Raw genomic sequence first — 27,219 nt, forward strand, 5'->3', positions numbered from 1 at the left:
GTCCCACCACGCTCCCTCCCTCCTTTCCTCCCTTCCCCCCGACAGCGTGGCACCGCTGTCTTCTCCCTAACAGCGGGTGGCCCCCACACGCAACAGGAGAATGAGGCGGTGCCGGCGCAGCCCCTCACGACGCGGCGCACACGCCCCGCGCGGAGCCCCGCACACGCTCCTCCCGCAGCCCCGCACCGAGCTAGCACCGAGCCAGCACCGAGCCAGCACCGAGCCAGCACCGAGCCCGCACGGAGCCCGCTCCGAGCCCGCTCCACGGACCTCCACAGAGAGCTCCGCGCACCGCCGCAGCCCCGCACGACGCCGCGCTCCCACCCGCGGTGCCGCCGCCGCGGCTCCCACCGACCTTGGGGCGGGGCGGGGGCGGGCCCGTGCCCGCCAACCCGGAAGGACTGAGGGGCACGCGGGGGTCGGGCGGCCGCGTCACGCGGCGTCTGAGGGGCGGTGGCGCGGGGCTGCCGAGGTACTAGTCGAGCCCGCGGCGCCGGCGGTGGCAGAGCGGGATAAGCGTGCCCGGCTGGCTGCGGCGCGGCGGCGAAGGTCGGGGCTGGCGAGGAGACGTGCCGAAACGCGCGTGTTGGACGTGGGGCTAACGCCATAGCACGTAAGTGATGTCCTCTTCGTTATTGTTATTTCTTAAAATGCGGGATAAAGCAGCGAGGTGTCGGAGTGGTAGGCGCAGTATGGGAACAGAAAATGGGGAGCTGTGTCGGCTTTGGGCATTAGGAGGAATTTCTTCATAGAAAGGGTGATTTGATGTTGGGGTGGTGCAGTCGCCGTCCCTGGGGGTGTTTAAGGAAAGGCTGGACGTGGCACTCAGTGCCATGGTCTGATTGTCGTGGTGATGTTCCGTCATAGGCTGGACTCGATTATCTCAGCGGTGTTTTCCAACTTAATCGATTCTGTGATTCTGTAGCTGTTGAAATAATACATGTCTGGATGAAGAGCACATGGGGTTGGAGAGGCAGTTCCAGAGGACAGCTAGCCACGCTGCCCATTGCCTCCATGCATGGTCTTCACACAGTCCTGCATATGTTGTCTTACTTCACACGATCTGTGGGTTCCGTGTATGAGGCTTATTTTGGTTAGAGATTTTTTTTTTAATTTACTGAAGTCTCTGTAGCTGCTCACACAAACTACATGTTGCTGGAGATGACACAGCTTCCAGACTTGTAAATGGTGACTTAGCAAGTAAAGTTAAGCACTGAAAACATGAGAGTTACCCTAAAAATAATTAATAGGATTCTCTACTAATAAATGTTCATTACTTTTGTGCTTTTAAATAAGCTTGTGTGAAATCTGTTGAGCTTTAGAGCTACAGATTATGCCTGTGGTTTATGTTTTGGGCTCAATAACCACTAACCCCTACAAAAACATGTCTTATCAGTATGGGAGCGATTGGAATAATTCCAGCTAGTAACAATAAATTACACTTAAAAAGCTAGAACCAGCCCTCTCCTTTTTTTTCTATTAGAAATACATTATCAGCATTAAAAAAAATAGAGCAAGTAAAAATGCCTGTGTTCTGAATAGTGACAAAAAGTGTGTGACTTTTTGCACCAGGCACTGAAGGTGTGTGTGGATTTGGTTCTGAGCTAAGTTTTAGATTATTTGGTAGGACACTTAGGACAAAGCAGGTATCTCCTAGTGACTGCCTAGAATTGTTCATAATTGTATTTGGTGAAAGTTTTAATCCAGTCATTGGGTGCTTAGGTGAGGTCTGTCTAGTTAATGATCTCAGGGGTTCTGCTGTGTGGCCTCCAAGGCTTGAAGTAATTCACAGGACTTCAGCTGCTCAAGCCAAAACCTTCTAAGCATAATGTTAAGCAGTCTAAAGGGGTGTACTGTTGTAGGCAGTATTTGGGGCTTGTTATTTTAGAATTAACTACCTGATTATTTTTCTTAACTTTGTTTTAGGTGTCTACACTCGGGAGAGGAAATTGGGTTCCCAACCAAACTCAACTGCGTTCATGCAAACTTAAGTAGTGCATCTCTAAGAAAAATATGGATTTGGGATCACATTCCACTTTAAATGGTAAGCAGTTGCAAAACAATAATTAAATAACATAAAATGTCTGCTAAGTGAAAAGACGTTTGGACACATTTATGTCCAAAGGTGAAAACTTGTCTTGTTCCATAACTTAAGGCACTCCATTCCTCTTAGGTGTAAACTTTAAAGAATGAGATTTGCTAACTTGAAAGATTGGCATATTCAAAATTGGCAAATTCTCCATTAGAATATAATGATGGAGATTTTCATTTTTCTTCACATTAATGTAAGCTTTTCATTCTCCTCCTGGTAAGGCAAAGTCTACAGATGTGGACAGAGTCACAATATAGGCATTAAAACTGGAGCTGATAACACAAGAACACTGAATATTTTAATGGAGAAATTTAGTAGCTATTTTATGATCTTTAAAGAATTGGTAATTCTGCTTAAAATAGTTTTGACAATGGTTTACACAAGTGAAGTATTATAATGGTTTTTTAAGACTCATTCAAAACATCCTGCATTGGCTCACATTCCACTTGCAGAGTATAGATTTATTAGTTTACCATTCTATATTTCCAGAAGGGTTGCCTAGGAACAGTTTTCCCATGAGCCTCATTAATTTTAACTTATGACACCTTTAATGTCTGGCCACCTTTTTATCTTGGCAAAAATCAGTCCAATTCATTCCTTGGGGAGCAAACAAATATTTTATATCCTGCCCCTCCCCTGTTAATAATTGAAAATGGTAACATGTAATAATAAAACCAATAGGAACCTGACTACTAAAGGCACCATTTTACAATGCAATTGGATTTTTTTTTAATACAAGACAGCACTATTGTAATATTTTAATAATGTTTCATACATACTCGCCTATTTTTTTCAGCCCTTCATAGTGGTGAACAGAGCGGGACCCAATGCCACACAATCTTTTGATTTTTTTTTTTTTGTGGTAGGAACAAGTGGCAAGGACAGCACAGATCAGACTGTTCAAGGAGACAAAACATAAACTCCCCCAGAAGGATTAGCTGAGGTGTATTTGTGGCACACCAGATTACATTTGCCCTCCTCATTTTGAAAGCTGATTGTGATACAGAGTTTGCAAAACAATGAGAGAAAGACTTTGGAATGAAACTGAAGAAGAGTAGATTAATTAAATTGTAAATGGACATGTGAGTTGAATCGTTCTCAGTTTATGTGATAATATTAGGAAAAATGCATTACATGAACCATGTTCTTCAGTTGGTTCCTATTGGTGTGGAAGGTGGTTGTTAAACATTAAATCAGAAGAGCATTTGTTATCATATCATGCATAAATTATAAATGAAAATATATTTTTTCTGAACAACCATAGTTTCATTAAGTAGCCCTAGCCATACAATAATATGGTCATGTTGGAGGCTTAACTTTATGGGGTTAAATTTAAAATTTCGCCTGTAGCTTTTTCATCCCTCTCTGGTGTAAACAACTGTGTATGCACAGCGTGACGTGATGCACCTGTGGCTGCACGTCTCTCCTGTTGTAGCTTAAGCCTTGGCCCTGCCACGGTCACCTCGCCCCGCTCGTTACCGTGGAGATGCAGTCGCAGGGATTACGGTGCCTTTGGAAACGCTGTTTCCAGGCTGCCGCGGCTCGGGGCGGGCGCGGCCATCGCGACGCTGCGCGGGGGTGAAAGCGAAAGTGCGGGGCTGGGGCGGGCCCGCGTTCCGCCCGCCTCCCGCGGCCCGCCCTCCCCGCTCCGCTCCGCTGCGCTCCTCCCTCCCATGAGCGCCCGAGCCGCCCGGCCTCAGCATGTCGGAGAGTTTCGACCGAGCGCCGGGTGCCGGCCGGGGCCGCGGGTGCGGCGCGCCGGAGAGCGGCGGCGGGGCCCGGCCCGCGGGCAGCGCGTCCCGCGGCTCAGGCTCGGCCGAGGAGCAGCAGCACCAGCCGGGCGGCCTCTTCCCGCAGCAGGAACCATTGCGGCCTCCGAAGACGGCGCCCCTGGGCACCGGGATGGCAGGTACGGGCTGCTCTCCCCGCTCTTTCTTTTCGCGGGGCACCTGCGCAGCTCCCCGCCCGCCGCAGGGGCTCCACCCGCCCTCGGGAGCGTGGTCCCGTTCCCGGGTGTGCGATGCGGGCACCGCGCTGAGGCCGGGTCAGCCTGGTGAGCCCTGGGGCCGGCGGACACCTGGGTGAGTAGGGAGGGGTAAGAGGAAGAAAACCAAAGAGAATCATGTGATGCCCTGTGCAGTCAGCTCAGCACCTGCTGACCGATGCCCAGCCTGTCCCTCAGCAACAATTGCCAGCTCCTGGCCAACTCTCCCCCGGTTTATATACTGAACGTCACATTCGGTGGTACGGATTATCCCTTTGACCAGTTCGGGTCAGCTGTCCAGTCTTTGCTGCTTCCATGCTTCTTGTGCATCTGCTCACCATCACAGCATGGGAAACCCATGTTATCGACACTTGCCTCATACTGAATCCAAAATACGGTGCTGTACTAGCTAGCAAGAAAAAAATTAACTCTATCCCAGCTGAAACCAGGATACTGGGTTATGGACCTGGACCAGGTAAAGGTGTGATGTTGTATTGCAGCTGCTTGCAATACTCTGTTTTTCCCCCCCTTTTGTGCCCCCACATCTGAGTGTACTTTTTTATCCATCTGTTAATCTGACTGCAGATGGTCTCAGACTTCCCCCACTGAAGAATTCCAGTCTATTTGCAAAAAAATAAACCCAACCCAACAGTAACACAAAGCAATGTTTGTTGGTCAAGTTTTTCAGGTAGGTATCAGGTTCTGTTTTCAATTAACTTATGAGCTAATCTGTAAAGAGAGGTTTGGAAAATAGTGTTTTAAAAACAGTTCAGTTGGATGTTGTGGTACATGGTATATAAGAACAAGAATAGCCAAGTGTCCTTTCAGCATTTTGTTGAAAATAAGTGTTGGTCAAAATCAGTGATGTCTGTCATTTATTTACCTTCCAAATGTATCTTGTATCTGTATCTAAAATCAATGAAAAATCACAGGATAATCAGATAAGCAGATTTACTAGTTGTATAGGTTAACTCTTAAATAATGTGTTTAGATGGAAAATAAGTTTTTTATCCCCTTCTCCTGTTTTTTTTTTTTGTTCACCTGCACAAGAGCACTGTTTACTTTCCGTCGTGTAGAAAGACATGTGGAGTGTGCTTAAATGAATATCCACACCTAAGAATAAAAAAAAAAACCTATGTATTTAAAGGAAGAATATTTATAGTAAAACCATACTTTAAGTTAAAAAAAGGAAAAAAAATATATATATATATTCTGTGTTTACTCTGTGTGAATACATACTAATTTAGTGATTTCTAAGAAAAGCTGTTAACAAAAATTTTTCAGAACACCTGCAAAAGACGGGAATTCCATCTGGATCTCAAGATAAAGTTTCAGTTCTTGATTCTGGACCAGAAATGACTGAACCTCAGTTAGCTGTGGATCCTGTAGTAACATCAAACTTGTCTGCTAAAGCACCTGAATTTTATCCATCAGGGTACAACCAGAACTTCAATCAGAATTTTACAGTGAGTGTTTTAACTTCATTCTTTAGTATGAGCCAATTTACTTGTATTCAAATTAATAATGTTTTCTTGAAATCTTGTATGTCAGATAATTTGAATTCTGCATTTGCTAAAGTATTGCAAATAATCTGAATATAACCTCCTGAGTTGCAGCCAGGATATTAAGTGATATTGGGTGAATATTATGATGTACATGAGCACCTCTGCTGTGAAATATTTTGCCAAAGCTTGTTGCAGATAACCATATTCCTTTTTGACTACACCAGGCATTGGTTGCATACAGTATGAGAGTAACCTGTTCTTTTGGTGACTACCTCTGTTGTAGTTACATCTATACTGCATTTTAAATAAAAGCATAGCTTCACTCTTATGCAGAATTCACAGGGAGAGAAAGCTTGAACTTTAGCTTCTCTGAGCACAGGCTTTGCCTTTCCTGAATTTCCTCTGCCAAAGGTACCATTCCTCATGACTGCCTAAGCTAGTGTAGCATCATGTGTCATCAGTGGTGTTGTATCACCAAAGGGCAAAAAAAGTTAACAGTTACCTACCAACACACCTAGTAAGAAATGTATTTCCAGCCAGACTCAGATCAATTTGTAGATGCATCATGTAATAAAAGCTGGTACTTCTGTTTGCTGCTCCATTGTCATCCACGTTACTGCTTCAGTAACTCTATTCCAGGGAAGATGTCTGTGAATTCTTGGTATATCCTTTTGTTATGCAAACAGTCAGACTCTGGTACTATATCTAAACAGATGGGAACTTTTACAATTACAATCAAGTGATTAAAAAAAAAAACAAGAGGGATGCTGAATCAAATTGATTTTTGATAACTGGTAGAAAAATGCCTCATTTGAATGCTGAATATGGTGGTTTGGTATTCTGAAATCTTTTCCTCACCAGTAAAATTGATGTTACCTTAGTGTTACCCACTTTGCCTGTTTACTGAATGTAATTACTGTCCTGTATAATAAACCCCACAGCCAATATACAACTGTTAATGCCACTGTGAGCGTGTTTTGGTGAATTGATAATCTAGGAGAAAAAATAACTGCTTTGCCCCAGCACTGGTTACATGTTTTCTATAAATAAAGTGTTTCAGTTTCAAGACAAAGAAAAACCCAAACAGCCTTTCCAATAGCAAACATAGTGCACTCCTAAAACTGCAAAGTTTCAATGCCAACAATGTTGCTTTTCAGCTGTTTTGCAAAAACATACAAGCATGTGGGAGTGCCTGGTTGCTATGTTGTTGGAATATGCTATGAATGTGACTCATCTATTAATAAAACTACCTCTGAAAATGTTAGGAAAACATATTGCAGGGACTTTAATCTAATTAGAATATGATACACATAAAGCAGTGGTATTTTTCTTTCATTCTTCACTATTAGAAAATCTGGTTTTTTTTAGTTTAGTAACTGAAGTAATTTTATATACTGGGCTCATTTGTCATAAAAATAAAAAATTTAGCACACTTTACAGTTACACTGATTTTGACCATGAGTTTTAAAATTTGAATCAAAACAAAGTTTTGAGAAACTTCTTTTTTTACTTAAAATTAGTACTTAATAGGTTCCATTTGTAAAGATTCCTGAATTTTTAGATCTGAAATATTTTATTTCTCTCATAAAATACACAGTTGTTTTGCAATGGCAAAATAACATTTATTATTTTAAAAATAGTGTTGATTTGTTGTTTGATTGTGCACCATTATAATTACTGTGTCTGTCCACGTAACATTTGCTATTAGGTCAGTAATTTCCAGTCTTTCCAGTTTTTGATGCTCAAAACTATCAATTACCTGTGAAGATGGTTTAAGGAGTACAGCTTACAAGGTTTTCTAGAATTTTCAGAAAAACTTTACTAGGACTTTGAAGAAAGGCCTCCATGGAATTCTCTGTTTGCATGCAGAGTCCAACCCATAGAAATTGTAGTTGTCTGCTGCAGAACTAGCAACTAGATGGGTTTGAATTGCCAGTAGGAAACACCAGGTTTGTTCCTTGGAATGGCTGCATGATAATAATATGGCTGTCGCTGCATCAGATGGGCATAATGACGTTCTTACTTCATAGCTTTAGGAGTGAGGTTTTTGTTGTTTTAGGGTTCCACAATCCTTCCCTCCTGCTTTTTTCTTTTTTAACTTCAGTAATTTCCATCAGAAGACCAAGCATGAAAGTGCCGCTTAATCTCATTCAGCATGAATAGGTGGTTTTAGTCTTTTTGGACTTGGGTTTGCAATAACTTTATTGGAAACTTGTTGAGTTCATTTAACTGAAAGGACAAAAAGCTTGTTCCTAAGAAGTCTGAAGAAAAATCAGTAAGTTGTTAAGTTATTGGTGACTAAGTTCATATGTGAAAATATGAATTTACTAGATAAAGGAAAACAGCAATTGGTACATATTAAGAAACTGAGTAAGAGCAGATTTGTCTCATGAATCTTGGCTACAGACTTTCTGTTTTATCTTTTTGTATATCAGAGGAGTTCTAGTACTTATTTAGCCTTCTACCCTTCTGTATGTAAACTCATGTACTGACACATAATAAAAGAGAGGAAAATCTATAATCTTTTCATCAATTACTCTTTTGTTGTGAATAATCCAGGACCCCATCCTATAGCTATCAAAGATTTGAGAAAGAAATTGGAGCACTGACTTAATGGAGCAATTATTGAAATTAACAGAAAATCTCTAGTTTACTTTTGTGGCTTTAAATTATAACTTTGTAGTGATGTGTAATCTTACAGGTTTCTGTTAGCCAGCTCCTCTTGAAAAATAATCAAGAGCCATTTGCTTTGTTTTCCTTGGGTTCATACATTGCGTGATTCTACATTTATGTTAAATTTTAAAATCTGACAATGAGACGTGCAAGTACTTTATTTCTAGAAGCTAAATTTAGTTATTCTTTAAGGAATCAATTATAAATAATTTTAATAAAGTTGTATATTTCTGAATTTCCAAAGTACTCATTTTTCTTTCCCATTTGTTCAGTTCCCTGACATAGTTACTGGAACCTAGACTTCTTTTGAAGTTGCATATTTAGTACAGGTAGATGAATATGGTACAGAGTTTATTTCTGTGTTTAGCCTCTTAATTACAAACTGAAAATAAGAGTATACAACAGGGACACTAGTATACCAAATGGCACCTGGGATCCCTTACAACACGAGGATGTTCTCTAAGACTGGATTCTTGCCAAGTGAGTGTGAGAGGAAGATACCTTCCTCTCTGCTGAAGGAGGATCTTGTAACAATCTGATGGCTGTCAGAAGGAGCAGCTTCTTTTACTAGCTACAGCAATTGCAGGCTCTGCAGCCTGGCTGGAGAGTTTTCAGACAGGTTGTTTGGAGAGATGCTAGTTCAGCTGTATGTGATTCTGCTGCAGTAGCTGCACAGTAACAGTTCTGTGGAACAAACTAGTTTTAAATTTATTGTACAGAATTCCTACTGGGCTGTTTGAAATTGCCTTATAAAAGTTGATTTTCTTTAGTGAAGCAGAGTATGTAGCAAATCATACATAGGCCTGTTAGCCTTTACTTTTTGGATTTTTAAGCTCCAAGCAATTAGAATCATAGAAAACTTTAGCTTAGAAAGGACCTTTGAAGTGCCCATGCTCCAATCCTCAGGTTGTCAAAGGCTTTATGTAGTAATAATTTTCCTTTGTTTACATAAACCCATATTTTTTTTCATGTTTCTGGTGGGCAACATTAAGTTATTTAGCATTTAGTGTTATTAACTGGCATATCTTCTAGTTAAATATATTTTACCTCTGTTACACTGATGTATGTCCCACCTCACTAACTTACAACATATCTGAATGATTTTGGAAAGTCTACTTTTTTACCCACACATTCTTCACAAGTCATGCAATTAATATCAGGATGTAATTTTCAACAATGTGTATCTTGTATTTCTCATAGCTCATACCCAGCAAGAAATTTTTCACAGATCCGTGTTGCTTCTCAGTAGAGGAGAGATAGGCATTTAGAAGAAAAAGAAATTAAAAATCCCTATTAAGGGAGTAGAAGGGGAGGGGGACAATATAGTTACAACCCTTGTCAATATATTTATGTACACTAAGTAAAGAAAAAGTGTTTTATTTTAGCTCAGCTTTACCGTGGATACCCTTTAAGCATTTTTAAATGGTAGAACAGTTGAGAATTCTGATTTTCTTTACATTACTCTTATGTCTTGAATTGCTAACTGTAAGCCATTTTTTTAGAAGTGCCACTTAAGGCTCCTTCTTGCATTTCTGAAATATATGAGGTGATTTACACAACCTTTTGTGTAGAGTGACAAAGTTATTTATTTGGACTGTGTTACTACTAGTGACATCACGAAGGATGCTGCTTTCTTTGCTATTCTCTTCATATACCTGCATTATAATCATCTGGAACAGTGTTGATTTTAGATACTCTCACATAGATTCATTTCTGAATGGACAAAAATTCTGTTTCATCAGTGGGAGCATAAATATCAATAAAGTGATAGTGGGTAGCCCCTCCTCTGTTTAGAGAGCAGTTGTGTTTACTGTCTTGTCTGGTTTTAAACCTCAGTAGCTGTAAATTAATGCAATTCAATTTGAATAGTTTCATTTCATGCCTTGTAATCTTTAATCTTTTGCCAAGAGATAAAAATACTCTGACTTTAAAATAGCAGTTTTTCTGATTATACTTCTTAGATGGGAACAGTACTATGTATTTACTGTATTTCTCTAATTACTCTCACTTCTGCATATTTTTGAAGCACTATACACACTATCTAAGCCCAAAATACTTTGTTTCAAATTTTTCCTTCTTTTTACTTCTATGGTTCATAAATCCACAGTACAGTACAAGGAATGGGTGTTGACCCTCAGTTTGGTAGTTCTACCCTTAACAGATAAACTTGGTTTGTTAGTTAATCTTGTAACCAACTTGGGAAACTTATTTCTTTTTAATCCATTTTTAATGTATTGTCCTGGGAGACCCTAATGTCTGTAAAAATACTTTGCCTGGTTCTTAAGGTGATTGGAGGCTTCTGAAATCTACACTCCAGGAGATGTTGGGGTCTATGCTCTGTAAAAATGTTGAAGTGAACTGTGTAATCCAGTATACAGAGACTCAAAACTCAGGGCTGTACGGTTATTTCTGGAGACAGAAGGTGTAACAATTCTTCAAGGTTGTTTTTAAGGAGTTGTCATATTCTTTCACTTCTACAGGATTCGTCCTTTGAAGATAGATGTGATGGCTATCTGACTCTGGCAGAATATGTACAAGACTTCCTAAATCACCTCACGGAGCAGCCAGGTTGTTTTGAAACAGAAATAGAACAGTTTGCTGAAACACTGAATGGCTGGGTTATTGCAGATGAAGCTTTACAAGAACTTGTTGAACTCATCTATCAGCAGGTAATGTGTTACAAGATGGACATTATGCCTCTGTTACCCAGTGTCCAAGATAGGCATTCCAGTATTTGTTACATTATTGTATCAATGCAGTAATTTAATGCTTGATATTTTTTCCCTTTAGACTGAAATATATAGGGAAGGATTTTGCTCAGTAAATTGAAATGGTAGCTCAGATTTCGAATGCCTAAATTGGATACATTTTCCCAGTTTGCTGTTTCCTTTGTTCTGTGTTTGTATCTCCTGGGTAGCATACTACAGTTGAAATTATGCTACTTAATTAAAGGAAGTTGTATTTTAATTTTTGTTAGTAAAGATTGAAGAAACTTATACAATATTGTACACTTTTATTATCTTGTGCAAAAAAAATTCTTCATAGTCCTAAGACACTTTTAATTCCTCGGTATTTAAAAAATTTAAATTCATACCTACTTTGCACACCATCTTTTGGGAAATACCTCCTTTCTGCCAGGCTTTTTCTTTATTTGAAATATACCTATTTCAGAACAACATTCCTTGGAGAAAAGGAAAGCTCCTGTAAGGGTAACTAGGTCCAGCCCCATTGATGGCCATGGAAATGAGGACAGAGACCTTGAGCTGAACTCTGCACTAATTGGGGGAGCCATTGGAAAGAACAGCTTAATATGTGTTGCTTAGCAAATGAGCTGCTGTTACTGTCTTTTGGGCTCGCTGTGGAAAAGGAAGCCATGCTTCTGGCTGGCTCTTCATTATTTGTTGTTATCCCAACAAACCTTTCATAGGTTTGTTGCTTACAAGTTCTACCTTGAATAAAAGTAAGAAAGTAGACTTTTACTTAAGTGAAGATACCTGCAGAATATTTTAATCTGGTGTATGTAGAAGTGGAATGACTGGTTGGCCGTTGTACAGAACTGTAGAGTCTCAGGTTTCTCATTATTATACAGAATTAATGCAAATTTAATTGAGACCAGTTTAGTTAGACATGATGATCACCTGTGCTGCATTGGGCAGCATCATTTTACCTTTCTTTATTTGAACCCATGGAGGACAATTTATTGGAACGGAAAGAAGAGGATTTTATACTATTTTTAACTTACTGTATTTTAAATACACTGACTTGCATTTAATAGAAGTCTTTAATGTTACCTCTTCCTCTCTGTCCCCTTTTAAAAGCAAAGCATTGGGGTTTACTGTGACTCCCTCAACTCAGAAGTTCAACATTAGTCTGAAAAATTTGCATGAAAAAGTTACATGAAAAATAAAGCTTAATGCTGAAAACCTCTGTTGGTATCCACAAGCATCTAATTTTAGATATCTTATGTATCAGGCTGGCTTATCTTCTTATTTATGTCAGAACAGACTGAAGTGACAGTTCTTTTGTGACAGTCTTCCAAAAGTTGGACACTGAATTCATAGTTTAAGAACCTTTACTGTTGTCTAGTTAATGCAGTGGATTGTTCCTGTTAGAGCAACCACAGTTTCCCAAGATATGTGTTGGTAGATTAGCCTTCATGCTTAGATTGTGACTTTTTTGAATTGGAGATAAAGTGGTATTACCAGCAATAATTGTTCCAAGAATATGATTTTGCAGTTGATTGATTGATAATGATTGATTATTAGGAAGATATTTTTTTTGTCTGTGTGTGCTACACCAGATCATAATACCTAAAATTTAGTTATTTCAATGTTTGGTATAACCACAAGTACAGACCAACTAATAAGGAAGATAATGTTTAAAAAATACAACTGAGATTTGAAGAATTTGTGTTATGTGTTTGGATGTTAAAGTTTTTGTTTGCTGGGGGTTTGTTGGGTTGGAGTTTTTTTTGTTAGGAAAAAGTATTAAAAAGGCTCACTTTATAAAAAAAGGGGTACCTTTTCTAGTCAGAGCAACTGATTGAACCACAGCATCAAAGTGTTTTTAGGTAGTTCACATGCCCCTTACTGGAAAGTGAATTCCATTTGTCTGTCTTAATTACTTAAACTTGTTGTGTCTTCCAGAGACACTTAATTTTTTTTCCAGCAACTCTATGCACATAGAAGATTATGTCTTTTTCTCTACCTGTAATAGGTAGCTAGGTATAATTGCATTAGCAAGACTTTTTTTTTCAAACATGTTGGAACAGCTCAAGCATGCAAACATATCTGTAGCACTGATAGATGATCAAGATGCAAAAAAAATATTCAAAGATTATAACACCAAAGGAGAAGTTTACTGAGTTCTTAGTATCCTCATTTTCTTTTGGACAGAGCAGGTGAAGTTATTTGCAGCAGAACCTCTTTTCACTGAAACTGCATCTGAGAAATAATCTGAAATACGGGTGTTGTTAGAGAAGGTTTGAAAATGAGTGAACAAAATAAATTTCCACCTCTTTAAAGTTTTAATTATCAGATTAAAACAGAAGATTTTTTACACAATATCATTCCTACCATGTTTTTTTACGTGACAAAGGTGTAGATGTCCAGCAGTAAGAGGACTTATTTTAGCAAAAAAAGGCTGCATTGAGAGCTTTTACTTATAATGGTCTAGTCTTACTCTCTAATTCAGAAGTTTGCAATTCTGCAGATTGCTGGAGGATGTATGGGAGAAAGTATTTCTCTTTACTTGCCATGTTCTTACACTCTTTCCTTGGGTATTAACCATGACAAAAAGAGATTATGGAATAAATAACTTATAGACTGAAAGAAGACAACTTTTTATGATGTTGTTTGAATGTACTCATTGTTCCTCGAAAAACTGTCTTAATGTCCACTGTTGATTTTTTTGTATAAGCAGTCTGTAAGTGACTTTGAGACACTCTTCAGTTGTAGGTCACAGTGCAGAAGTAGAGTTACATGAAGACACGTGGCATAATGGTGGTTGTTTTCTTAGAGCCATAGAATTACAGTATAATTAACTTTTAAGTTCTGCTGAAGTGCATATATCAACATGCTGAAGCAATACAAGAATGAACATGGCAAATAGTAATTATTAATCATTAATTTTCTGCTCATGAGTTGTCTGATCAACATTAAGCATGGATTTCAAAAAAGCTTTTAAAAATATTTTCTGATAGCCTAATTATTACTTTTATAAATAATTTATTTTTCCATTTTTATTTTGGAAGGCCACATCTGTCCCAAATTTTTCATACATGGGAGCCCGGTTGTGTAACTATCTATCTCACCACCTAACCATTAGTCCACAAAGTGGGAACTTCCGACAGTTGCTGCTTCAAAGGTCAGTATCAGTCAATTTAAGCCTTATTCTCTTCAGTTGCATCTTTCTGGTTTGTGTGTTAACTCCTTCTGTAGCATACAAAGAGATACTTATTTAAAATATTACAGATTGAGGAATATCAAAACACCAGGTACATGCTGACTACTGAACACATGCATCCTAAAATATTTTAATATTTTTAAATATAAAAATAGGACTCCATTTGAAGTTCTATGTGCTCTTTTGAACTGAGTATATTAGACTGATCCCCAAAATAGTGCAAATTGGAAAGTTAATCTATTTTAAAAGTATACTAAATGCACACATAGGTACTGTCCTTGTCCTTTGACTCTTGCCAGTACTTACTTAATTGTGGTTTTTTAATTAGTGCTTTGAATTTTTGCCTGGAATTGCTGTGTAAGGTTTATTCACTGATAGGCTAACTGACTTTGTATCTTTGAAATAGTTGTATAAAATCCAGAAGGATACTTTTTTTTCAGTTTCAGTTGTTGCAAATTTCTGGGGACCGCACTTAATAATGATTAGACTTCGTAGTTGACAAAAATGCAACATTTTTAAATTATTATATATCCTCTCAAATATTACTGCATGACATTTGAAGGAGTACTGTCTTGGACACTTCAGAATTCTTTAGAAATTTACCTTTTGTTTTTTGTTTAAAGACGGCTTTTTGTTTAAAGAACGGCATTCTAAGCTTTGGGTTTGCCTCTTATTTGAAAAGTTTTACTTAGTCCAGCAAAAGCGTGGTAAACTTTTACTGTAGTGCATTCCAGTGGTCTTTTATCATGAGTGGAATGTTGTGGTTTAACCTGGCAGGTAGCTTAACGGCTTGCAGCCCCTCACTCACTTTCCCCACCCTCCCAATGAGATAGGCAAGAGATTTGTGGGCAGAAGAAGAAGTATTCATGGGTTGAGATAAAGATATTTTATTAGGACAGAAAAGGATGTGGATATAATAACAGTGATAAAAGAATTAGCATATACAAAACAAGAGGCACACCGTGCAGTTGCTCACCGCCCACAAGGCCCAGAGAGTTCCTGAGCAGTGGCCTCCAGCAGCTTTCTCCCTGGTTTTATATGCTGAGCATGAGGGCACATGGGATGGAATATCTGTGGGGTCAGTGGTGTCTCCCCTCAGCTTCACCTCAGCCTCCTCACTGGCAGGCTGGGGTGAGAAGCAGAAGAGGCCTTGATGTAGTGCAAACACTGAGGCAAAAGCTAAAAACGGGGAATGCAGAAGCTGAAAACACTAATTTTTCTCTCTTTTTTTGGTTGTTGTTCTCCTTTTTTTTGTTGTTGTTGTTGTTTGTTTGGTTTGTTTTGTTCTTTCTTTCAAAGTCATTGCTTATGATTTTTTTTAACTGTGTGTTACTTTGTTACTTGAACATGAAAGGAAATCCCTGTTAATGTTGCATTTTCTGCTTCTTGGTTTTGAAGCAAACCCAATGGATAACATTAATGTTAGCACCCTGAAGCTATTAATTTAAAGTTGCTTATATTTTGCTTGATAATATGGAGAAATTGGGAGCAGGGAGTGTGTGTGCAGATAAACAACCTAATAATGTGACTGTAAAGAGGTCATCTTCTGTTTCTCAACTAAGTCTCTACCTGAAACTTTGTATTTCAATTCTTAAGATTTTTCAGTTTCTCCACTTTTTTTCAATCCATTACACAATCATTCAGAATACATTAAAATTTGTCTGGGTTTCCTTTTATCTCAAATATTTTTAATTTTGTTTTTGTACTGTTATGTAAACTTGTGTGGTTTGGCACAGTTGCTAAATACTAGAAAAATTACTTCACTGCCATAGTATGTTAATCCTATTTTTGTATTTATATTTAAATTACAGAATCATAGAACTATTGGGTTGGAAGAGACCTTAAAAATCATCTAGTTCCAAACCCCTCTGCCATGGGCAGAGAACCTTCTGCTAGACCAGGTTGCTCAGAGCCCCATACGGCCTGGCTTTAAACACAGGGATGGGGCATCCACAGCTTCTCTGGGAACCTGTCTCGGTGCCTCACCGCAGTCACAGAAAAAATTTCTTTCTAACATCTAGTCTAAACCTGTCCCCTGTTAGTTTGAATCCATTCCCCTCTGTCCTGTCACTACATGCCCATGTGAAAAGTCCTTCTCCCGCCCTCTTTGGGGTCCCCTTTAGGTACTGGAAAGTGCTACAACGTGTCACCCATGCCTTCTCTGCTCCCTGCTGAGCAGTCCCAGCTCCCTCAGCCTGTGCACACAGGAGAGCTGCTCAGGGCCTGTGATCAGCTTAGTGGCCTCCTCTGGTCTCACTCAATATGTTTGTGTCCTCCCTGTTCAGAGGACCCCAGCTCTGGATGCAGTGCTCCAGGTGGGTCTCAGCAGAGCAGAGGGGCAGAATCCCCTCCCTGCCCTGCTGCCCACAGGGCTCTGGTGCAGGATACAGTTGGCTTTCTGGGCTTCAAGCATGCACTGTCATATTGATCTTCTCATCACACCCCCGAGTCCTTCCTGGCAGGACTGCTTTCAACCACTTCCCTGCCTAAGCTGTTCTTAATGCTTGGGATTGCCCTGACCCATATGCAGAACTTTACACTTGAACTTCATGAGTTGCATGAGGCCACCTCTCAAGCCTGTCAGGGTCCCTCTTGTGTGCCATCCCTTCCCTCTAGAGTGTCACTTAACACTGCTCAGCTGGGTGTCATGAATTATATATTACTGTCACTTAACATGGCAAGATAAAGAATTAATGAAGTAAGTGTAAAGGCATCGAAGACAATGTGGTAAGCACCCTGAAGAAGAGCACATGTCTACTTCATTTCTTTGGGCACTGGTTCCCTGTGTTACTGTTGCAAATCCTGGACCCATATTCAGTTGTAAAAATTGTGTAACTATTAATTTCTACATGTTGTAAGTTGTTCTATTTAATTTTGCTGCATCAGATATCTCAGTGCTTCAAGACCTAATCATGTAATCATATGTTTTTCTCTAAAAGGATGCAAATCCACTGTTTCTTTGTGAAGGCCTCTCATTCCCTTCACAGATCATACATCCCAGCATTCAGCATGTAATAGTTTTCATGCAGTTCATAAGTTCTCAGTATTCCTTTAAATGAGTAGCATGTTACATATGTTGGAATGGCTACAGATGGTGTAATTGTGCTTTGATTTTTACAGGTGTCGAACAGAGTATGAAAACAGAGATGAAGCTACTAAAGGGGATGAGACTACTAGAAAACAATTTCATGCCTTTGTGCTGTTCTTAGCTGAACTTTATCTTAACTTAGAGGTAAGAAGAAAGTTGGCTGTCATGTGGCTCTTCATATATTTTTTGGTGTGTGTAGGTAAACACTGAAGTGGACTATAATTTGAGGTGTTTTTCTAAAGGCAGAGGGGAGTAAAGTAAAAGAACTTTAGAACAGTTTCATTATATTGGGTATGTCCAAGAAATATATAAACAAAAAAGGACAAGATCATTAGAAGAGAAATGTATAAAAATGAAAGTGTAAGAATTTGGGTAAGAGCCAACCACAAACATCTTTGAAATGAAACTTTTATTTTCTTTTTTACTGGCAAAACTCCTAGATGGCTATACTTAACCAACATATTAAATGTTATTAAATGCCTAGCAGAAGCAGATCAGGATGAAAAATATGGAATTTTTTCAGTATTCAGGTGCTAATAAGAGGTGTTAACAAACACCTGAGGCAGATGTGAAAATCCTCAAAATGAGGAATTAAAAATGCACATTTTTAAAGGTACTTCTTCTGATTGTTGAGTCATTGGTGCATGCATGCATTGGTGCATGCAATCTTGTATTTAGACTTCATGCATCTGTGATATGTTCAAAAATGTGTACTTTTTTTTTTTATTTTTATGCCTGTGCATTCACCAAGTTCACTTCCTGCTGTAGCGTAGTTAAAAATACACATATAACTTGATTGTTTCAGTGGTTTGATTTAAGCAAACACTATAAAAATGTTCTGCTGGCATGAGGAAGATCTTTCTCTTCCATTTCTGGACTGTAAGTGGTCCTTGGAATCTACTTTTCACTTCCTAGATGAAAAAAAATGAAGATTTTCAAAGACTTTGGAACAGGGGAAGTTGTCTGTTTGTGGAGTATACCATAGTCCTTGGAGTATGCCATTTGCTTTTAAACCATTTTCTGTAATTTTTTAATTATATAAATACTGCTTTCTAGAACTAAACTACCACTGCTGTAGAGAATAGGCAATGCAGTGTGGAAAAGAGCATGAGGTTCTGGGAATTTGGTAATTTTTGGACCATTAGGCAGGCATTTGGTAGCTTTTCTTATTTTAGCAGAGAAACAAAATTCTAGACATGAATTGTTATGCCAGAATTGCAAGGAAATTACTCAGAGTAAGTTTTCCACTGACACTGAGCTATGTGGTGCAGTCCATGTGCTGGCAGAAGGGGATGCCACCCAGAGGGACCAAGACAGGCTTGGGAGGTGGGACCATAAAAACAAGGTCAAGTGCAAGTACTCATCTGGGCCAGGCACAAATACAGGCTGGGTGGAGAATCAGTCAGAAGCAGCTCTCCTGAGAAGGGTTTTGGGTGTTGGTGGATGAGGACCAACATAACATGCATCAGAAAATGTATGGCCAGCAGATTGAGGTAGGTGATGATCTACATGATATTTTAAGTCCCTTCCAACCCAAACCATGCTGTGATTCCATCAAAATCTGTGTTCTAAAATGGTTACAGTATTTGGCATATAGATGTCAACTATATTGATCAGAAACCAAATAATACAGCATTCAAGGGAGAAAATGTGCCCAAATTAATTTCTAAGTATTTTAAATATTGGGGGGTTTCTTATATGTTTTGCAGATTAAGGGAACAAAGGGACAGGTTACACGGGCAGAAATTCTTCAAGAAGGCCTTCGGGAATTACTGAATGCACTCTTCTCTAATCCTGTGGACAGTAATTTGATATGTGCAGTGAAGCTGCTGAAGGTGAGACAGTAGCTTTAGAAGGAAAAAAATCATGTTTTTTAAGCTGTCTAGCTTTAATATAGGGAACAGTAGGCTAAATTGCAAATGAGAAAGTATTTATAGGGGTTTATGCATTACAGCATTAGCAGGGCAAACTACTATTTTTGTTTTCCTTAGTACCATTAGGAAATTGAGCCAGTAAAAAAAGTAACAAGATGCTCTAAAAATAAATTCAAGGCCATTTGTGTACAAATGAGCAATAGAACTGAAGTTGAGGTGCCAACAAATAAGTGCTTCCTCTAGATCTCATATTGCTGCTTCTGGTGTAGGAGAAAGCTGTAACATGTCTGAATGAATTGTGATATCTTAGGTATGCTCTGTGTTCTGAAGGACACCTGGCCATTGGGGTCCAGAACTTTTTGTGGCAAAAGGTTCTAAATATCTCTTCCTTCCTTCTGTGCTATGTCATTACTATTGTAGAAATATACAGATTTCTCTTTAATGTGGAAAATAAACCTCTTTGCTCATAACCCATAGCTTTTCTTGTAAAATTTTTAGCCTCTGTGTAGGAGAAACTCTTATCTTCACTAGGTATCATTATACCTGTAGTTGGGAAAACAGTTTAAAATAGGAATGAAGGTTAAATGCTAAACAATATTTTTCTGAAGATTTTTGATTGGCTTAGTTTTTTTCCTCATTCCTTACCTTCCTCATACTCCACTGCTTCTCAGCCTGCTCTATCTTGAATTTCATTTCTGACAGTTTCTCTTTATATCCTAAACATAAGAGTAGGGACAAGAGATTTTTGTAATTTAAAACCTTCATTTGACGTTTAGATGTTTAAGGAGGTTGCTTCACAGCAAGTGTGAGATTGAGCTCAGTGAGCACATTCCCTCCTGTGGTCAGTCCTTATGTCGGCAGTGCTTCCCTGAGGCAAGGCCCACTGAAGAACCTTTTTAAGCAGCAATACACAAATCAGGAAGCTTTGCAGTGTAGTAAAGAAGAAATAGTATCTACAAATGTTGAGTTTATGTGTAGCTAGACTGGGCTGCCTCATGAAACCTTCATTTCACTACTGAAGCAATAAATGTCTCACTTTGTCTTTTCCATTTTATACGGTGATAGATACAGGTTTTTCTCTGTTTGCTGTGCAATATGTTTATTTTAATTAATCTTGATGCTATTACCTAATTATCCAGGATTAAGGTGAGACCACTGTGGAATACTATGAATGTCAAGCAAATACTGACCAATACACTTGCTTTTCTCTTGGGATTTTATCCTTTGTATCATCAAGCGCCATTCCAAGCATTTTTGATCATGTAGCATTTATGCTGAGGAGATTGCTATTAGTGGCAAACTAATTATTTTTCTGATTTAACTCCTCCTGTACAATTATTGGGTAATGAAGTACCTATTGTTGTAGTAAAAAGCTTTCATCCACAGCTGCTCTAGACTGACTCCTGCTAAACTTCCTGGCAGCAGTTCTAGCCTCTTACACTTTTCTATATTAAAGTTCAGGCTGGCTTCAGATAATTCTGGTTTCCTTTATATATACCCAGAAGAAATTCTCTGGCATGTGTGATGCTGGCCAAGTTGACTGAAGTGTTTCTAAAGCTCAATAAAGTATTTCCTGTTGTCATGTAAACTGGTGGAATCAGCTGCAAAGTAAGATTTAAAGGAAATAAATGATGGTAGTATGTACTTAAATCAAGTAAGATCTGACCAATGTCACTGAAGAGTTGTTTTGAAATCGTATTTCAAGACTGAAACAAGTGGCTGTGAACTTTTAGGTAATATAAATATTGGACATGAAGCTCCTATACTGTTTGTAGTTTAAAATAAACTATTTATGAGGTCTATTAATCTGTTTAGCAAAGAGATACAGGCAGCTGGGAGTGTCAGCCATCAGGTAGTCCAAGTGTCATGAATTGTTACAGAATCTCTTAAGTTGACTGTTTATTAAGGATTTCTAATTTAAAAAAATACTAATTCCTTGTCTTTAGTTGACAGGTTCTGTTTTAGAAGATGCCTGGAAAGAAAAAGGAAAGAATGATATGGAGGAAATGATTCAAAGAATTGAAAATGTTGTGTTGGATGCAAACTGTAGCAGGTGAGAAGATAAGTTTATGTGCAGTGTTTTGTTTATATGAAAAAGAACACCTTGAAAAAATCTTCAACTATAATGAACAGGGCAAAAAAATTATCTTTGAAACTTATAATTATGAAAATTGATGTGTTGTGTGTGCAGGTCATCTTCCATGTGAAAAAAAGTGGTTTTCAGTTGAAGGTAATGTGGCTTTTTTGGCAGTTGGGTTGATTTTTGAGGTGGGTTTTTGTATTTTATTTTTAATAGAGATTCAAGTTCCACTATTCAGTTAGGTTTTTTTAACCTGTTAGATCTCAATATCTTCAGTGAGTGCTTTAGGCTCTTAAAGCAAGTATATACAAAGAGAAAACAGGAGCTACATCTTATAGTTTATAGTTTTCATTTTCAATTGAACCGGCTTAAATACACACAAACAGTACTAAATATGTAGCAGTATTAAATAGATACAAATTATTGTAAATGTAAAGGCAAAATGAAATATACTTTGGGGTTTGATTTTTGTTTGGTTTTTTTTTTTTTTTTTGGAGAGCATACCTTTTTGGCAAGGTTTTAGCTTTAATCTGGGAAAAAACAAGTGGTTGACTAATGTATTAGTAATATATTAGTGACTGACTAATCATGAAATTGTCATAAAACCACCTGTGTGCATGAGGTTATCTGATTCTTCTGTGCTTCATCCTCAGCTTCTTGCAAAAAAACTTAGTAAAAACCTCTAGAGGGCTCAAACACTGATCTCTTGCCATATGGAGGGAGGCCAAGAGTGGCTCATAACATCTGTAGGTTGTAATTGAGCTGCCCACAAGGAGGATGAGGAAATTTTTGCCTCAGGAACCAAAATAGATGGCACAAGCTGAGGCCTCAAAGATGTAGAACAACAAACAAATTTTGATGCCTTTTCACTGGTCCTAAAATCATGAGCTAGACACAGTTAGGTGACCAAAAGGGCTTATCTTACAAGGATCCTTAGGTGCTCAACTCACTGGGTGGAAAAGAGCTGAAGATGCACGCCCAGCATAATGTGCAGACAATGTCTGTATGTTTAGCAAATTAACATTAACTGACAGGGATCCCAAGGGAGAGACAGAAGTGGTGAGGTAATTCTCCCCCAGGGCAACCCATTTCTGAATTCCTCCCCCACTCAGGTAGGAACTAAACTTTGTTTATGAAAATGTGTCTGGGACAGCTGGTCTCAGCCTTGTCTTTCCAGAGAATCTAATCCTGCACCACCAGCTTGGAGCTGCTGAGGAATTTCTTTTGTCTTTCTGTGTAATAGAGTAGATAAAATGCTAGCTGCAAATACTGTAATAGGCTATGGAGCTATAAATATACATGTAAAGAATATGGAGAATCTATAAAAGAAAAAAAAAGGCAAAAATCAATTTGGCATCAATTTCAGCTGGGAAAATAACTGATTTTTTTAATGTATTCTTTAACGATATACTTCTCCATAAACTAGCTTAAAAGAAGAAGGAATTTTCTCTTATTTTAGGGATTAAATGGGTGTTGATATCTAATGTACTGGGGGCATTATGTCTTACTTTTGACTAAAACATTTCATTATGATGAAGAAGACTAAAGTTAGGAGGATAGAATAGATAACTAAAATAAAATTTGAAGATAATCTTCCTTTTTTCCCCAGTATTATTCTTTTATCAAAAAGGATTGTGTTCTTTAACTTGTATTTCAAGGTGTGGTATCTCAGTAAAAATTACAGCAGTTTCCTTTTTCATGTGAGTTCCCTACTTAACAGCAGAGGAAGTGAGGAGGTTGAATATCTCATTACTGACACATAAAGCATCTAGACTTGCAGTTGTAAAATTGAATGCAAAATGATCTACACAATGGCCCAAATATTATCCTTCTTGAACTTGTTTTTTTTTGATGGATTTAACTATCTTGTATTTGCACAGTAAGAGAAAGCCAAATTTCTTGCTTGGCACAAAACATTCTAACTTTTGTAGTGCTTTTCTATTTCAGAGATGTGAAACACATGCTTCTGAAACTAGTAGAACTGCGATCTAGTAACTGGGGTAGAGTTCATGGAACAACCCCACATGCAGAAGCTACCCCTGAAAATGACCCAAACTATTTTATGGTAAGAATATATGGACATTTCAGTTCCTTAATTTCATGTGAATTTGGTTTGGTTAATAGACAATTGCATTACTTGAAACTGCAAGCCTCTTTCTCTCTGAATACATATAACTTTCTGGATGACTTTATTTTTAGAATGAACCAACATTTTACACTTCTGATGGAGTTCCTTTCACTGCAGCAGACCCAGGTATGGCACAAGTTTAGCTTACCTGTCTTCTCAATCTTCTTTAAAAAGCTGTAATTAAGTTTACAGCCTGTTGAAGAACATAAAATGTTATTCTTCAAGAATCTAAAACCTATTCAACTTAGAAGACAAAATTCTGCCTGAATTCCTGGTAGAGCACAGGATTTATTCTGCGTTATAGAAGGTAGATGTTTGAAATGGAGAATGTGCATTTGAGTTCATACAGGTCAGAAGAACTTGTTCAGTAATCCACAGCATCTGACCTTTCCAGAAAGGCAAAAATATTCAAGTCTTCTTTTGTTTGTCCATTGTTAGCATCAAAATCAAATCAAAATCCTTGGTTTCCTTATATGTAATCTGAGCACAGCGTGGCAGAACATCATTTGAGGTAAAGACATCTGTCACAACCTTTACATTTCTATGGGAAATTGGGCATCATTCCTAGACATCCATTCATGTCCTGAGAAAACATTGCCAAAGGATCTTTTCCTGTAAATACATTTCCTGCCTTTTGTGATTTCGTTAACCAGCCAATTTTCAAACTTGATATATTTCTGTTAATTTAGCAGAGTAGTCTTCTACATTACTCAGTCTCATTTTTACTTTGTCAGATTATCAAGAAAAATACCAAGAGTTGCTTGAAAGAGAGGATTTGTTTCCATATTATGAAGAAAATGGAGCAGATCTGTCAGGACCTGGAGAGCTGTATGTTTTCCTTTTTAGTGACGTATTTTTTTAATAATATTTATTTTTACTGTGATGCTGTGATAGTTCAGACTTAGGATTCCAATGTTGACAAAAATGAAACTAAATAATGTAATTGTTACTTAGTTCTACAGTGGATGTATTTGTTCAGGTTTAAATTGGTTTTTAATCACACAAGTTTGAAACCTATTTCATGTTTATTTTACTGAGTATGGTAATTACATTTCAGATGTAATTCAGATATTTATGCACATGTGCAAACATACTTCTGCACTTAAAAAAAAATTTGCAAGCAAAATGAAGCACCAAGCCTTTACGTGTTTGTAGAGAGGCAAACTAAATTTGTTTGACTGATGTGCATGAACATCCCAGCAAGAGATGATTACCAAATTTCCAGTGTCTTTGAAAGGGAGAAAGTATTAACTTTCTCTCTTCAGCCTAAGGACTATCCCCTTCAATTAGAGGGCTAGCCAGTCTTCCTGCAGAGCAAGAAAAGCAACCTAATGGCAAAAGGGGAAGCAATAGTTGAGAATATAGCCTGACGTTTTGGCACCAGAATATAGCCTGACCAGTTTGGTACCATCATAAGAAATATGGTCTAAAATAAATTGCTATGAGCTTTTTGCTCACTAAAGAGGACTTTCAGACCATGATTTGACACACAAGAGCATTTTCAGTGTTGTTTTTATGTGTGATAAGAGTGCAGGCCTGGATCAGTATTTTTTTTAGTACATTAGAAAACTTTCAGTATGTACCTAGCTGAGGGGAACGTAAAGAACGTCAAGAACTGGAAGATATATTAGAGATGTCATCAGAAATCAACAAGCTCATACTAAAGGGAAAAAAGGACCCATGTGAACCTCTGCTTAGAAGAAAAATGCAAATTGAACACAGACATCTATTAAAAACACAGCAAATCCTAAAAGTGTCATGTAGAACACACTGAGTCAACCTTCAAGCACAGTGACTGTAACCTTCTTTGTTGAAGACTTAAGAAAAGCTTAGACAAATGTCTGCTGATTCTCTGTCAGCTATTTCTCATGACATCAGGGAGGAGGGTTCTTTGTGAAGCCCCTTTCTTTTGAAGGCTACACTTCTACAAGAACAAAGGAACACATGACAAATATGTAGTCTGCTTCCTCAGTGCACATCACTTTGAAGCAAAAAAACTTTCTTACATATTTTCTATGTCCTTCTTTCACATATCAACAAACAGGAATGCAGGGTTTCTATATTAATGTATTCTGTCTTTGAACTAGGATGTTCACCAATCAAAATTACACTAATATGTTATTAATTATGGTTTTTTGTAATTGGATCAGTACAGATGCATTATTAAATTTTCTATCATCTTGGAAACTACTTCTGTCTTTTAAACTGGGCAGCATAAGATGATCTAAAAAGGTGGCAAACACTGTAGGTATTTGAACAAATCTGTACTGCTTTGAGGTTTCTGTTTATTTGTTTTCCTAGTATCCATTATTTTTTTCCTTTCCATTCCCTTTAGGAAAATGTCATAAATAACAGTCATTTATAAAGCTTTGTTTTATTCTTGACATCTACACTAATTCTAAAAATCTGCTGGCTCTGAAAATCTGTATGTAAATCTGTATGTAAAGGTGTTAACCTTTGGTCATTTTTTTTCTCCCCCTCAGGTATTTTGATGAGATTGATGATGAGATGGATCCAGAAATTGAAGAAGCATATGAAAAATTCTGTCTAGAATCAGAACATAACAGAAAACAGTGAGATGTTATGTATTAATGTTAGTTTATTTAACCACTTTAGGTATTGTTAGAGTGAAGGGGGACACAAAACATTTGTACCAAAATGAGAAACTTGAGTTTCTCCAAGTACTAAAGTTACACAATTTCCATTTTGTTTAACAGAACCTGCCAAAAAATGTAAACTTATGCCCTGTAACTTAAAATGTTGTGTATATATCATAGTTTATTTTGTGAAAAATGTTTTTTGAACAATGTTTTGGCTGCAATAAAAATTATTTAAAAGTTATAATTGAAATTAAAATTTAATGGGGAACTGTCCCATAAAACTTCCCTTGAGGAAGAAAGGGAAAGAATAATGATCTGAATTTGCTTGCTTGTTTGCTTTAGTATATATTGGGATTTACTCATCCTATTTACCATATACACTATATCTTGCATTTACTTCCTCCACTTCCCCGTCCAAGAAAAGTATGATCCAAATAAGAAAGAAGATTTCTTTTCTGTATATCACAATCATGAAAAGTGGCTTGTGAAAGTTTTGTGTATGAGTTTTTGTTTTGTTCATTTCCTTTTTCTTCTTCTTTCAAAACACACATGGGTGAGGTCTGGACTTTTCTTTTTTCCTGGAATAAATATGTTACATGTTGATATGTGAAAAAGCAAGCAGTATTTTGGAAGTGAGATGCTTTCAAGATCTTTAGTTCAGATAAGCTTCTTTTCAAATCTACAAGAAAAAGCTATTCTGTAATTTGTTGTGTTCTTCAAGGCAATAGTAATACAGTTATGTTCTAAACCATGCTTCTCAAGAGTATGTGCAGTGCTTTTTTTCTTTTGCTTTTTTTTCTAGTAATGTATCTAACATGTCTAACCTTTCCCAACCCCTGTAACTTTCTTTTATTCTTCTAATTTTATGTAGTTTGATTTAATTTTGTAGTTGGAGTAAATTCATATATTTCATAAATGTTAACATTGTGAAACCAACTGCTCTTTTTTTTGACTCCATATAATCATGTTAGTTTTCCTAGGATAGTCCATTGTTGTTGTTGCCAAACTCAGTTGAAGTGTTTCCTGTTACCTGTTGCTGGTTAGACTTGATTAGAAATCATTACCAAAACCAAACACAAGTATTTCCCAACAGTTAGCTACTCTAAAGAACACGCATTGTAAATATGCATGTAAATAATTCTGATAATATTTCACTGTTATTTGTTTGGTTAAATAAGTTGTGCATCTGCTAGTAGAGTAAGCAGTGGCTGTTTTCTGGATGTTTATTTAACATACTTATTTAGGTTGGAGTTTTGGAAAATAAAATTTAACTAGCTTTATTTCCTTTGGT

At 37.8% G+C, this 27,219-nt stretch overlaps 2 protein-coding genes across 5 annotated transcripts in view; one reads left to right on the plus strand and one right to left on the minus strand.

Annotated features, from left to right (window-relative positions):
• Positions 1 to 608, minus strand: part of NNT (nicotinamide nucleotide transhydrogenase) — a 43,216-nt gene extending 42,608 nt beyond the window's left edge. For 2 of the 3 annotated variants that reach the window (XM_054651919.2, XM_077171624.1), the window contains exon 1: positions 356 to 608. In XM_054651919.2, coding sequence (XP_054507894.2) covers positions 356 to 608 — 253 coding nt within the window. Of the gene's footprint in view, positions 1 to 270 lie in introns of all 3 variants that reach the window. The other variant, XM_077171626.1, reaches the window with a different exon arrangement.
• Positions 475 to 27,208, plus strand: PAIP1 (poly(A) binding protein interacting protein 1). Of its 2 annotated transcripts, XM_054652169.2 has the most exons (12): positions 475 to 613; positions 1,927 to 2,044; positions 5,361 to 5,542; positions 10,735 to 10,923; positions 14,007 to 14,119; positions 17,279 to 17,390; positions 18,956 to 19,081; positions 21,067 to 21,173; positions 23,148 to 23,265; positions 23,400 to 23,454; positions 24,063 to 24,156; positions 25,812 to 27,208. In XM_054652169.2, the coding sequence occupies exons 2-12, from the start codon at positions 2,014 to 2,016 to the stop codon at positions 25,903 to 25,905; spliced, it is 1,221 nt and encodes a 406-aa protein (XP_054508144.1). In that variant the 5' UTR covers positions 475 to 613; positions 1,927 to 2,013; the 3' UTR covers positions 25,906 to 27,208. The 2 variants fall into 2 exon arrangements, with proteins under 2 accessions (XP_054508144.1, XP_054508142.2); XM_054652167.2 differs by lacking the exons at positions 475 to 613; positions 1,927 to 2,044 and adding an exon at positions 3,739 to 4,001.
• Positions 27,209 to 27,219: the final 11 nt, after the last annotated feature.

Source organism: Agelaius phoeniceus, chromosome Z (genome assembly GCF_051311805.1).
Source record: "Agelaius phoeniceus isolate bAgePho1 chromosome Z, bAgePho1.hap1, whole genome shotgun sequence".
Classification (NCBI taxonomy): domain Eukaryota; kingdom Metazoa; phylum Chordata; class Aves; order Passeriformes; family Icteridae; genus Agelaius; species Agelaius phoeniceus.

Excerpts from the sequence above, each read along its gene's own strand:
- PAIP1 (XM_054652167.2), top strand. The coding sequence starts at position 3,794 with ATGTCGGAGAGTTTCGACCGAGCGCCGGGTGCCGGCCGGGGCCGCGGG. Across the intron at positions 5,543-10,734 it reads ACTTCAATCAGAATTTTACA|GATTCGTCCTTTGAAGATAG; the intron begins GTGAGTGTTTTA and ends TCACTTCTACAG. Across the intron at positions 17,391-18,955 it reads AACTTTATCTTAACTTAGAG|ATTAAGGGAACAAAGGGACA; the intron begins GTAAGAAGAAAG and ends TATGTTTTGCAG.